This window comes from Lemur catta, chromosome 1, assembly GCF_020740605.2.
Source record: "Lemur catta isolate mLemCat1 chromosome 1, mLemCat1.pri, whole genome shotgun sequence".
NCBI classification, from domain to species: Eukaryota; Metazoa; Chordata; class Mammalia; order Primates; family Lemuridae; genus Lemur; species Lemur catta.
The window spans coordinates 234172708-234187328 of record NC_059128.1 but is presented as its reverse complement, the minus strand read 5'-3'; the positions used below and the strand labels follow the sequence as shown (position 1 = coordinate 234187328).

The following is a 14621-nucleotide window of genomic DNA, read 5'->3' as shown; positions in this document are numbered from 1 at the left end:
TAAACACTCAGAAAAGTGAACTGAACCTTTTAAATACAGATATGGATGTATATCATGGACCATATCCTCTCATCTCTCATCAATACTACAGAACAGCTGATGAAATCAGGATAGGGAAGCAGTGTTACTACACGGGCTTTCTCATTTCTCCAGGTAGTGTTAACTACAGAGCTGGATCACAAAATCTCATTTCATTTAGTGTCATATTGTAACAAGATTAACTGTAAGTATAATAAATACTTGGTGACTACAAATAAAGTCAATGAAGAAAACATATTTGGCTTGAATTTTATAGCCCTCAAACATTCATACTGCACATTCACTTTTGCATTTTAAAACTGTGATAAGTTGGGAATGATGTATGCTTAATTATGAATAACCATTAACTTAATATGCTTTTTAAAATAAACCTGCTTCTCATGGCAGACAAATTGACTGCTCCAAATCACTCTGATACTTTCACAAAACTCTGAATGACCTAATTTTGCAAATGGTTCTTCTAACAAGTGAACAATTTGACTCTCAGAGTATATTTTTCTCACCTTGGCTCCCCATAGGACCACTGTACTCACAAAGCACTTAGATTACATTAAAAATCTGTAGAATGTGGTTTGATTTCATGAAATAAAATAAGATCAAAATAACTACAGGCTTTCCATTAAAAGAAAAAAAAAGAAGAAAGCCAATCTGCTCACCTGAAAACACATCAAGTCTTGCAGCCCCTGCATCTCTGGAAACAATATAAAAATATTAATGCTTCAATATGAAATTATGTTTAAAAATTACATTAATCTGAATTGCATATATGAGGTACAACTTATTGTCAGCTATCAAACAATACAAAAATCTACTTAAATTGCTTCAAAATGAATTATTAAAATGTTTCAATGTGCTTTTGCATAATAAGACCTATGAGCACTCATAATTTGAAAATATTACAAAGCCTCAAACTCAGAAATTTAAAAGAGATGAAATTTGGTGATAGTTACACAAAAAGCTCAACAAAATACATATGAATATTTTAAAAAAACTGGCTGGAGGATAATCCAGAAGTCATAGAATATTTTTCATGATATACTGTAGTTCAAAAAAAATGAAAAGCAAAAGCAAATTACTAGGCAATATGTACTATAGGATCACATGTTTAAGAATATATATGATATACATGTACATAAATGGAAGGAAAGAAATAAAAATGTTAATAGAAGTTTTCTCTAGGTCAGAGGTTGGCAAACTATGGCCTACAGACCAAATCTGGCCCACTTACTGTTTTGTAAATAAAGTTTTATTGGAACACAACCATGCCCACACATTGTCTCTGTACATATTTACATATGGTGCAATGGCAGAGTTGAGTAGTTTCAAAAGAGATCCCGTATCCTACAGAGGTGAAAGTATTTAATATCTGGTCATTTACAGGAAAGTATGCTGAGCCGTGCTCTGTGGGATGAGATTATCAGTAAGGTTTTTTTTCCCTTATTTTTGTCAGTTTCCTAAAATTCATAGATATTTTTGTATTTTTAAAAATTACTTGCAAAAGTAAAAATTGAAAAAGAAAAAGAGAAAGAGCCAGAAGATTCTGGCTTCAATATCATGGGTGTGAGAGAAAGGAGGAAGACAATAGGGGAGGTGGCCTTAGCTGCTGAGGAAAAGGTACTGTTAAGGGGAGGAGGAGGATAAGGGAGGGAGGAGTCTAAAGGGAAGCTCAGTACAACAGGAACCCTGATAAGGAAACCTGAGTCTCTCTCAAAATTTTGATAAGTCCCAAACTCAAACTACTCCAAATAAATCTCAGTAGGTATGCTGGATTTGCTCTACAAGCCTAGAAGTTAGTGCCTTCTACCTCCTTGCTCTAGCCAACTGCTGCTTCTAGGCCCTCCCTACATAAACATTCTAGAGTTAGCACTGCCATTGCTTGAGCATTTCTCGTGTGTGTCAAGCAAGCACTGAATGAAGTACTTTTGAAAATTTTCTTCCAATCCTTATCACAGTCTCATGACACGCGGCTATCCATATTTCCTTTACACAATCATGCATTACATGAAGTACTATGTACACAATAGGTGCTCAAGAAATGCCACTGCATTGAAACTCAAGTTGTTAAAGAAACAGTTTCTTCACATAGCACTTCCATGGATTAAGGCATAAAATATTAATAACTTGCCCTTATAGTATATTGAGGCCTTTTATGATAACCTTTGTTCTTCAGCCCAGGATACTTTCTAAACAGCTATTGTATTGGGAGGAGGCCCCTAACCATCCCTTCTATACTACCACATTTTCTTCTCCTCTATCTACAGTATTATTTCAATATTTTTAAAATCTTGAATACAATGATATAAAATAATTTTCTTAGAATCAGACAGGGACTTAATAAAGACCTCCTTCATGAGGTCAACCGTGCACCTTAAATAAGTCCGTTAAACAGCCTTACTTGATGTGAAATACTGGCACCTAAGCAGCGGTGGGAAACTCAAGTGTCCACTGAAGACACAGGAACTGAGGGGTTCAGGCCATTCTTGGGGGAACACTGGAAATGGGGCAAAGCTGAAAGCACAGGCTGGTCCCAAGAGAGCACGTGCTACTCACCTCCAGCCCCTGGTCCCATGGAGGAATGTGGCCCTGAGGTTGCTACTTCTAATCTTTCAAAGAAAGCAAGGGAGCCAAATTTTTTATGTGGTACCTCCTATTTCTCAAGCCTTACAAACAATTCCTTTTTTTTCCTTTTCTTTATAAACACTGACCAAACTTTCACTATGAGCCAAACAAACATGGGACAGGCTGGACCCAGCTAAGGGGTAGCCCAGTGACAAATGGGCTTTAAGAATAGTTTTATTGATCACATTCTTTCACTCTGCTGAGTCTGATGTCAATCTTTCTTTCCCAATCACCCTCTACTACATAAAACTGTCCCCATTATTCTATTTCTTCTACATTCTGATTTTACTTTCCCTTTTTTGTTGAATAAATAACTTCAGAGGAGAAAAGACAGTTGGCAAAATAGACAAATGTGTTCTTTCAGAGTTACAGATGTCAAGGTTGAAATATTGTCTTTCAGAGTTACATATGTAAAGTAGCTGAAAGTAGACCATTCAGCAGCATCTAGTAGGAGTCAGGACCAATTGAGATAGTAGGAGCCTTGCTTCAGAGCTTTGAGCAGAAGCAACCATAGCAACCCTAATCTTCTGCAGAGAGACTAACCACCAGTTCATCTGTCTTGGCCCCATTCCTATTAGCTCTTTATAAGTTGAGTTCGTGGCTCTCCTTGAAAAATCAACTTTATTCTTTTTTTCCTCTTCCCTCCCTTTTCATGATTCCATTAGTTCTACAGAGAGAAGGTTTCATAAAAGGAGACAGTGACTTTTTACTTAGTGCTGGGCAGTAATTTCTAGACGGGGTTGGTTAATTGACTGCACTCTGTGGTCATACTCTCAGAAAGGTAATCTCCCTTACAAAGCCAAAAATGAGGAACAAATGCAAAAAGTTGAAACGCAATTCTCATCCAGTGGCAGGGAATTTAAGTTCCTCTACTGAGACCCTTGACCTAACAACTGTATACTATTTCCTAGGTAGAAAAAAAATCTTCTGTTATAGGAAAAAATAAGTATAAAACAAGTCAAATGCCATATTCAATTTAGCTAAAAAAAATTGAGTCCCTCACAAGCCCCCACAAATACACTAGTGAGTGGAACTTAAAATTGTTAGAGCTTCCTTCAACATCCATGTCTTTGGGAAAGACGGTAAAATGGAATAATGGGGTTCTGTAGCCAGACAGCCCAAATTTGAATTCTAGTTCTGCCAAATATGAATTTTGTGACCATTCTATGCATCAGTTTCCTCATATGTAGAAATGGGATAATAATTCCCACCTCAGAGTGTTTCTGTAAAGATGAATGAGTTAATACCCGTATAGACAATGCTTATGTATGTGTGATATATATTAAGAGATCAACAGCTAGCTATTTTCTTAACTATGCAATTTGTATCAACACAGATTTCAATAAATGCCCAATCCCATGTGTAAATTCTCAAGATAAAGTGTACATTGAGATATAACTCAAAAAAATCCAAATGAGTATACGCTATTACGTGGTTATTAACACAAAAACAGAGATATAATTTACCTGTACTTCAAATTTGATCATAAATACAAATTAAATAAAGGTGAAAATTCTTCCTTTCACCTTTCTTTTTCCTATAATACTTCAATTTAATAGAAAATCAAGTCACAAAACATTACAGACGGAGGAAAAAATGACATTATCTTTTTATCTTCCAATGTAACTAGAATAGATTTATGTCATAAAATTCCTTCAATAACCTTTGTTCCCAAATAGACCTTACCTTGCATTGTCCAGCAATTCAGCCAGTGCTCCAAAAAGGAAACTGTGAGTCGTGCTGATGAAGAAATAAAGAGAAAACAAAAAGTTAAACCAGGTGTGTAATCAGTGTAAAAGGTTCAAAACACTTGCAGACAAATGTTCTCCAATTCCAGACAGACAATCAATTAAGAAGTTATTCTAGAAACAACTTTCTCAGCACGGTCAAGATTCTGAAGTAGATGCTCTCCATTCCAAAGCCAGGAGTAAGAACACATTTGCCAAAATATCCTGTCCACGCCTAATAAAATAAAAACTTCAAGGACTTTTGTATTGTTAGAGCAAAACTTTAACCTTTTAGTATGGTTTTATAAGCATGTATTCAAGTGGATTTTTTTCAGGGAATTTTTCATTAAAATTGTGTTATTTAAGGCCAAATTATTTCTGAAGAATATTGATCAATATCCTGGTCTACAAAAAAGCCATAGGGTTCCAACTACAACCACAGGAATTGGCAGGAAGCCCCTACTTGCCTCACCAATCTATATTTTTCTGTGGAATCTTTCCACCTTTGAAAAGCCTGCTCCTTAAATAACCTCATAGATTACCTGAGGCCACTCTCTCCTAAACCCTCTAATGCCAGCTCCTTGGCATTAGAAAACTTTAGAGAGCCTTTACTGTTCACCACACTTTGAAGGCTGAATGGTTGTATCTGTGTGTGAAATCAGGCTGCCTTCAGGGGCCCATGCTTGCTTTTCATTTCCTGATGTGGATATTTCAATCAGCAACCTTATCACAGCATTAAGGGAAGATTCAGTATGCAATTTGCTTTCTATATTTAGTAAACAGGTAACAGAAGCAAGAGAGACTCATTTATCAAAAAAACAACTGCTCATTTGTACAAGAGAAAGCATCATCTGCAATATCTCAGGGTCTCCAAATACCTCAGGCCACAGGACAATACTTCAGCTTAAAATTTATTTTTAAAAATGTATATATACACATACACAGCATACATCTCCATTTTTTGGAATTTTAAACTGCAAACACAGATACTGATGAAAGGTCTTTTGAATCAAGTCAGTTTTAAAGTTTGTAATTTTTTTTTAAAAGCCACTAAAATGCTATTGTTACAAAAAGCTATCCTTCACCCAAAAGAAAGCATAAAAATCTAAAACAGTGTAAAAGTATGCTATGCTTTACAAAATCAGCACTTTAAATCACAAGCTACTCCAGTGAATTTAAATCTAGTGAATTTATGTGATTCAATATACAAAAATTCAATGCTTAAACAATCCTTCAGGAAACTAATTGTAAGAATTCTGACCAAAATTGCCACATGAGTTTCTGTACTAGTTCATTCAAGAGATTTTCACTGACCACCTACCATGTACCAGTGTTGTATACAGACAGGGTCTTTGCCATCTTGAAGCTCAAGCTGGTGGGGCCCATGGAAGACACCCAAGCAGATATATAAAGACCATGTTATAGATTGTGACTAGGAGTTACCTTCACAGTGGTGATGGGAAAGAGGAATGGTTGAGGAGGGGCATGGTGGTCAGAGAAAGCATCTCTTGGTTGAAGATATTTAAACTGAGCCTTGAAGGATGAGAGAATTCAGTACCTTGCGAGCAGCATGGCAACTTTCCAGCAAGAACAAGAGATGCAAAAACCCTGAAGCAGAAAAGAGCCAAGGAGACCAGTGTGCTCAGCTTACAGTAAAAAGAGAGCAGGTTGAGATGAGGGCATGGCCAGGTCAAGCAGGGCTTCCTACCCCATGGAGAGGACCTTGTGCTTAGGTGACATGCAACCAGGAACCACTGTAGGGTTTTCAGAAGAGATCCATATCTGGTTTACTGTTTAAAAAGTTCACTCTGGCAACTTTTCAGGAAAATGGACTATGAAGGAGCCAAAATCAGAAGTGGAGAACCCAGGGAAGAGGCTTTGTAGAGGAGCCCAGAAGGGAGATGGTGGTGGCTTGTAGTAAAGTCAACGGAGGTAGAGACAGAGAGAAATGGGTGAATCTGAGACATATTTAGGAAAGCATGTACTTGATGATGGATTGGATGTGGGGGTGAAGCAAAGGGAGAAAAAACAAAAACCATTCCTGTTTTTACAGATGAAAGTCTCAAACAAAAATCTACCTGGGGGAGCTAAGAAGAAACCAACTGGTATCTGATCTTTTGTTGTTGTTGTTGCTTCACATGGCTGTCACTTTTGTTATTAAGTTACCATACCACCAATTGAAAATGGGGCTAGGGAAGTGGGTTAGTGCAGAGTGGTTTGCTGCAGGGGGAGACTGGGAAGCAATAGCCACAGAAACTAGACAAAACTGAGGCAGGGGAAATTTTCCAAGATAAAATTCACAGTCCTTCCAGCACTGGACTTAAAATTTTTCTTAACTCACTCAAAACTGCTATTTATTCATTTGTCTTCTACCTCGTTAGCTTTTAACTATTTGTTCCACCTTTGCCAGCTTGAAATCATTCTCCGCAGAGAGATAAAAACTGAAATCTGCTGAAGATTGCCTGTCTCACTCTTGTTATCTGAAAATTACAGATTGTCCCTTGCAGCAAGGCTGGCCTTCTCTGACTTTCTTTGCACCTCCACCTCTGTGGTTTCAAGTTTGGTACATCCCTTATATCAGTCAGTATTTTTAGTAAATCCAAATTACAAAAAGATTCAAAAAAAAAAAAACTGACATACCACTGTGAGTTACACAGCACTCACTGGTATAATTCGCTGTACGGGAAATGACGGATGAGATCCCTTTGCAATGTGAGTATCTGAAGTAACACCTAATGGGTGTTAGGTAAAAGGGACCTGGGCAGGGTGGAGGAAAAAACGTACCCGAATAACAGCTAAAACTTGAGATTTCTATCCTTTGAGGTTACATTTTTAGAAAGACTCAGGAGGCCACAGAGGTTGAAATCAATACATGCAAAAGACTCTGTTTGGAGGGCAACTTTAATCTCTAAATTGCCCAGTGTGTTGGGCAGACTAAAGGTTGACAAGATTGGTAAAAACTAGGCTTCTGCTGACCAACGATTAGATAGTTTTGTCAAATGATAAATGTGGGGCCTTCCTACCATTTGGTGTTCATTGACGAGCACCAAAAGAGTTCAGTCTGGCCCAGAACACATCTTTGTCACTTTTTCACTTTTTTTTAAAGCACAAACAACTCAAATAAATAAATAAAGCCATACATCAACGATACCAAGTTCATTTTTGTTTTTTCAACTGGGGGCGGGCAAAACTCTTCTCCATTGGCAGGGACCCTCCCCGACTCCGACCCCACCCGGGCACTCACGAGTTGGCGTGGATGAAGTCCAGATGCAGCTGGGCCCGCCGCAGGCCCGCATACCTGTCCCCCATGGCTTCGGACGCGACCCGCGCGGCCTCGGGACGCGAACACCTGGCCCGCAGCTGCGCGCCCGCACGCCGCCCCCGTGCACGCCCCCGCCCCCGCCCCCGCGCGGCGCCCGGGCTCGGCGAGCGCGCGCCCCCTGGCGGCCGGACCGCGCAGCTCCCCCTGCGCCGCCGCCCCCGCTGTCGGGAGAGGGTGTTCGCCGCTCGGTCTTGCATGTACAGCCTGAGAATGACGCATCCGACCTAGGGTCTCCCGGAATTGAGGTTTATGTAACCTTCTTAAACAGTTGTTTCTCTCTCTGCACCTCTCATTCACTCGCCAGCTGGAAAATGGAGCCCAAGGCTGGGATTAGAATTTTTTCAGAAATGATTACACACACACACACACACACACACACACAGAATGTGGAGAATCTGGGTCTCATGGTAGGAAGAGGTAGGGAAGGCAAATGGGTAGTTTCCCTTTGCTCGTGCTGTTTGTTACACAGACCAGAGGTAAGAGTGCTTTGTGTTGCAACCCTAGCGCTTCCTTTCTGTGTCTCTTGAGTCAATCATGTTTTTTCCATTTGGAGGAAAAAAATAAAAATAAAAAAGATAAGCCAGAGAGAGAACAACAAGAAGAATCTAAGATAATCAGAACAGAATTTCGACCTCTCTGTAACATGGAGAGTTATCCCTAGGTGGCGACAGCTGGATAGGTCGCTAACTAACCTTTTTTAATCTGTCAGCTGACATTCAACTATTTCATGTGCTGACTTGGCTCAAGAGCTAGACATGTACTGTTTCAAAAGATAGAACTGAGTAAATATATTCAACCTGCCCAGTTGCATAAAAATGGGCAGGTTGGATAAATATAAAGAAGGCCTGTGTAGACCAGCGGTCCAAATGGTGTTACTCTACTCACAAAGCACAGAGTTCTGAGTCACCAACACCCAAGCTGAAACAGGCTTTGACAAGGATGCTATATGGACGGGTCCTGGTTGAGATGGGAAATTAGCTGACTTAGTTGACCTCTAAGAAGTGGTTAAACACTGCTTCAGTGTCTAGGGCTATTTGACTTGGAACCTAAGGCAGTTCAACAGTAATCAGCAAAGACGTTAGGTGATAATTATAAAGTCAGAAACAAACATCTATTGATAGACTTGTTTGTAATTTCTGGGCATCATACAGGCAATGAAGTTCTCAAAAAAAAGAAAAAACATTAGTTTTGGAGTACTCATTCTACTTCAAAAGTAAGGAGTATATCAGCTACTACATTTATAGGAATCAGGAGAGGAAAAGAGAATTTGAATGGTAACCCAAAGGAACAAGATGCTCTACTTTAATTTGAAGACTGGAAGTAAACATAAACATTTCAAGCAATCCTGATTGCATTTTTGTTTTAACAGTGGCTGATGTGGCAGTGTTTTGATAGCAAAATTCTCTTTACTAAGCAACTTGGGCTACCTTTCCAATTTTTCCTTCCATAGAACTTCACAAATATGATATTTTATTTTCATTTTATGGGCAAGAAAAGCTTGACAAGCCTCTTCTGGATTTGTTTTACTACCCAATTTCCAGATGCTATCTCAAAGCAATTTACTATCAGGAGGACACTGGAGCCACTAGCCTGTAATTAGTAAAGGCTGTAATGTCTAATTTTTACCAGAGGGAAGGGTGCAATTATTGCAGAAGCCCTCCTTCTAATAATCGGAGCAAATAAGTGGCCAGCCCCAAAGCACTACAGTACTGGTTAGACTGGATGACAAGCACAGACAGGGATCTGTTAGATTGTGCTTTAAAAAGAGGCTTGAAAGCCATTGCATACAATCCACCAAAAGCCTTTTTTTTTTTTTTTTTTTTTTGAAACATTGTCTCCCTCTGTTGCCTGGGCTAGAGTGCCATGGGGTCAGCCTAGCTCACAGCAACCTCAAACTCCTAGGCTCGAGGGATCCTCCTGCCTCAGCCCCCCAAGTAGCTGGAATTACAAGCAAAAGCCACCACAGCTACACCTGGCTAATTTCTTTCTATTTTTAATAGAAACAGGTCTCACTCTTGCTCAGGCTGGTCTCGAACTCCTGACCTCCAATGATCTTCCCTCCTCAGCCTCCCAAAGTGCTAGAGTCACAGGTGTGAGCCACCATGCACGGCCCACCAAAAGCCTTTTCGTCTCCCCAATTTGACACTGCTTAGCCACCCTGTTGTCATAAAGGCAAATCTTGTTCCTCTTCAAGGTGTACTTCTGGGATTCCTTGTTTTAGCCACATCCCTCAGCCCTCCCTCAAGACTCCTTTTAACATTATTTCATGTTAAAAGTACTGGAGGAGTGGCAGGGAGAGGAAACTTAAAATGAATATGCCATTTGATCATCTTATGGTTTATATTAATACTGATCTTAAGGAGAGTCAATTTGAGATGGACTCTTCAGCTCTTCCTAACTGAACATTTCAGGTTTGCAATGTTCATGCTCTAGTCACAAATGTCCGCTCAAATCTTTCAAATAACACTTCGATTTAAATAACTATTGCATGAACCAACATTTCGTTACTCTTCACAACCATGTTTAAACTCAAAACAAAGTTTATAAATATAAATAAAAAACTGATGTTTGAACCTACCAACCATCTACAAGAGTATGCCATTCCCTAAGGACTGCAATTAAGAGGTGACATTGGCATATTATAATAAACATAGAACACATATGCTATTAAATTGATAATATTGAAAGAGGCCAATGGTCCTCAATTGAGAATAGAAAAATGTCTCTAAAAGCATCTCACATCCTTTGTTATGATTTGAATATTTGTTTTCTCCAAAACTCATGTTGAAATTTAGTCCCTAGTGTAGCAATATTGGGGGGAGGGCCTTTAAGAGGTGTTTGAGTCATGAGGATTAATGGATTAATAGGTTAATAAATCAATGGGTTAACATAGGGTTGGCACTAGTGGCTTTATAAGAAGATGAAGAGAAACCTGAGCTAGCATGCTCAGGCCCTTTACCATGTGATGCCCTGCACCACCCCAGGACTCTGAAGAGGATACCCATCAGCAAGAGGCCCCCTATCAGATATGACCCTTCAGCCTTGGACTTCCCAGCCTCCATAACTGTAAGAAATAAATTCCTTTTCTTTGTAAATTACCTAGTTTCAGGTATTCTGTTGCAAGGAACAAAAAACAGAGAGACACCTTTCTTGCTCATATTTTTGTATTCATGCAAGACAATCTGGGTAGTGTGTCTTCATCTCTTCTAATCTACCCCATGTCAGACAATGGTGGGGTTTTCATCACATCGATTCTCAGTTATCTATATTACTGGCAGTCTTTATACCCAGGTATGCAGCACAGTGGTAAGCACTTCTGGAGACTGTGGTGAAATATGAAGCGTTGCGCTTGCCCAAAGAAGAGTGGTGATATTAGATGATTCAGAAAATATGATAATCACTTCGGGTTAGCTAACCCAATAGTCATTCCCAACTCTTTTCTTTCCATCTCAAAGCTGAAAACCTGTTTTCCTGTGCTCTCCTGAAGTGAGGAACGGCCATCTGATCCAGTCCTCATAAATAAGATAGAAGCCAAAGTGTGCTAAGTGGTTTGCAGAAAGTCTTTTGCTCCTGACAAAATGTGCAGGTGGGCCTGGCTCTGTCTCCCTCCCTTCACGTGTCTGCCTTGCCTATAAGCACCATTCTAGGGCTTTGGGTGTCATTTGCATCCAGGAGGGAAAAATCAAGAGAGTCATGTGGAGCTGTTCTAAACATTCTTGAATTACTAAACCAAAACCAGTGATTGTTCACATCCAAATTTTTTGTTATGAAAAAAAAAATTTAATTAATCCTTATTTGTTTGTCATTATAATTGGATCTTTTTTACTTGTAGCCAAAATTATTTCTAACTGATAGAGAGATGTACAGCATAATGCCAGAAAGCACCAGAAGCTTACTTTCTTTCCATCATTAGGCATCAGAAAAAGAGTATTTATTATGAAAAGTAATATTTAAGTTTTTCTTGCCAGAAATGGTAAATATGAGTTGGCAGAAAGGAAGGAAGACACTGCAGACAGAAGCAGCCATCAGAACAAAAAGAGAGAGAAGAAAGACATATGTATATAGCATATAATAACTAGAAATTGTTAGACTGAAGCACAGGAAGAGACAAGGTTGGCCAGGTAAGGAAGGAGAACATTGGAAGAGAGGTTTGTGTGTCAGGGTGAGGTTTATGTTTAGTGTGATATATAATTTGGAGTCGTTATTGACTTGTCCGGTGATTCAGTCATTTATTGGTGAGAGCCAGCTCTATGGTAAATCCCAAGAATATAAAAATAAAAACACCTGTTGTTGCATTCAAGGAAGTTACAGTTTAATACAGACAAAATGTATCAGGTTTCAGTGTAGGAAACGGAAATCATTCCAGGTACTTCAAGCCCAGTGAAATATAATACAAGGAAATGGGTATTTACAAAACCTCTGAGAGGGATAGAAGAGCCAAAATCAGGGGCTCAGCAGTGGACAATTGAATTGAATTCAGGCTCACATCATGAAGCTGAAGAACACAAGGCAGCAGTCTGCTGACGCCACCACTGTACACGGTCTCCAGTTACCCAGGAGGATGGTTCCAGATGAGGAAATGTTGACTGTGGCCACTGCTTCTAAACACTCACATCCCATGTCCTGCATGCTATCAGCTAAGCATCGAAAGAAGGAAAGAAAGAATGAGAGTGGGTAGAAAGGGAGGGAGAAAGAAAAGCATCTGACTTCTGACTTCTCCTAGAAGATAGTTTCGTAGGTGGAAACTTTTTCACAACCGGAGCTTTGGCTACTTAGGCATTTAAATGTAGTTTCTAGTTTTCCAATCTCTCTAACAAGACAGATTGAAGATACAGTGCATGGAGACTGAGAAAGATAATACACATTTTCTGCTGCATTGATGGATATTTAAGGCATCGATAAGTGCATTAAGGTGTTACAGGTCCTCTGAGAGAAGTCGAGGCTTCACTGAAGGGGGTGGATTAGGAGAGATTTCAAAGAAGCCAGGCACACTGTCTGGAGAATGGACACGCTTGAGGCTCTGACTCAGGGGGATGGGCGGGACATGGACAATGTATATAACCTGAACTTATGTACCCCTATGATGAGCTGAAATTAAAAAAAAAAGAAAAAAAAAAAACAAAGAAGCAATGAAATTTGAACAGAGCCTTGAAAGGTGAACTTACATTTGCTAGGTAAACAGAACTGGGATTGGCATCCTAGGTAGAGTGCTCGGTTGAAAAAAAGGAAAAGTGTGAAACTGCCTGGGCATTCACTAATTAGCTCATTATGTCCAGAGTGTGGGGTGCCACGTGGGGAAGGTAGGGGAGGGAATGCAGTTTAGACGGAACCGGAAAGGAAGTGGAAGTCAGAGCATGGTGGGCCCTGAGTGCCATGCGGAACAATTTGTAATGTAGAGAGTGGGAAACCAGAGCCAGGCCTTAAGTTGTGGAGCACCATGAGTGAATTTAGGCTTCATTAGGATCACTCTGGATGTGTGTGAATATTACACTGGAGGAGTTCAAGACTAGAAGCAGAAAGGCAAGTTAGAGGAGTGTGACAATAGAAAGTAAGTGATGGAACTCGAGCTGGGGAGAATCTTGATGTTAAACAAGGAAAAAGTGAATTGGATACCCTGATAATTTATTCATCTGGAAAGTTCATCTCTAAAAGACTTAGAATAAAGTGGAGAGATGAGGATTAGAGTAGTGTGAACATAAAGTCTTGATTAGGAAAACTTGGGAGTAGGTATTTCTAAATGGGATTGGCAGAACAGGAAATGCATGGGGGAAATACAAGTTTGGGTGGCTTACTTTAGTTCTTCTGGGACCTGAGAAAAGAAGAAAAGAAACAGAGGGCAAAAGTCAGTTCATGCTTTTAAGTTTCAAATCCTGGAAGATGACATTATTGTTGACAGTATTGGGCAACTCACAAAAAATTACCAGGTTGACAAGTGGAAGAGAATGAGTTTATTTTTGTCATAGAAGGATTTAGCATTAAACAACATATTGAAGTAGAGGAAAAGTGCCAATGCAGTTTAAATAAATATATAGTTTTCCTGTCTTCAATGGAATTAGCTAACAATGGATTGTCATTTTTCAATAAAATGTAATTTTGTGTTATGGGAAATACACTTTGTGTGCCTCTGAAATCAGAGGCTGAGAAGCTCATAAGGGTGGACAAAGATACCAGAAAAGAGAGAGACACACCTAGGTAAGTGGATGGGGAAATGCAAATTTTGTGGGTATAAGTTAATATTTTTTACCACTGACCAAAAAAAAAGTGTAAAGAATATTTTCTGCACAAAACCTCTGTTTAGATACTATTGTCCAGTTTCTGAATTGAGGCTGTCAATTCAACTGGCTTCCAAGAATTATATACCGGCTTCCATCTGAAAAGGCAAGATAGGGTTTCCTATACATATATTTTCTGGGATTTTTCCATGGAAAATGAAAGGAAAATAATGTGTCCAAATCCCTCTCAAACTTGTTTTATCTTCTTTCAGCAAAACCCTTTTAAAAAACATGGCAAATAGCCAACTTTGTTGCATTACTAGAATGCAAACAATAAAACAAGACACATTGATCTTTGAGGCACTCTGTAATAAAAGTGTTTTTAAAAGTTCAAAGGTGGGGAAAAAACCTCACACATGTAAGGAAGACTTGTACCTTGACCTTTGAGCACAGCGCTTACAGACATGCAATGAATCACTGGTAATTCAAAGAAAGTGGTAAGCACATTTTTTCTGCTGTAGCAAAAATAACTACCTCTCAAAATTTCTTATCCAACTCAAATTGCAGACCTTTGAAATGATTCAAATTTTCCTGTATGTTTTGCAACAGACCATTTTCAGTCTAGGGACCTTACGTATAATTGTATTATCTGTCAGTCATATCACACCACAACAACATCCAGAAAATGCCTGGTGTATTTTA

At 39.2% G+C, this 14621-nt stretch overlaps 1 protein-coding gene across 1 annotated transcript in view; it reads right to left on the bottom strand.

Moving 5' to 3' along the window:
- MORC1 (MORC family CW-type zinc finger 1) overlaps nucleotides 1-7926 on the bottom strand; it is a 168629-nt gene extending 160703 nt beyond the window's left edge. The window contains 3 exon segments of the mRNA XM_045566120.1: nucleotides 696-730; nucleotides 4345-4398; nucleotides 7526-7926. Coding sequence (XP_045422076.1) covers nucleotides 696-730; nucleotides 4345-4398; nucleotides 7526-7926 — 490 coding nt within the window.
- Nucleotides 7927-14621: the final 6695 nt, after the last annotated feature.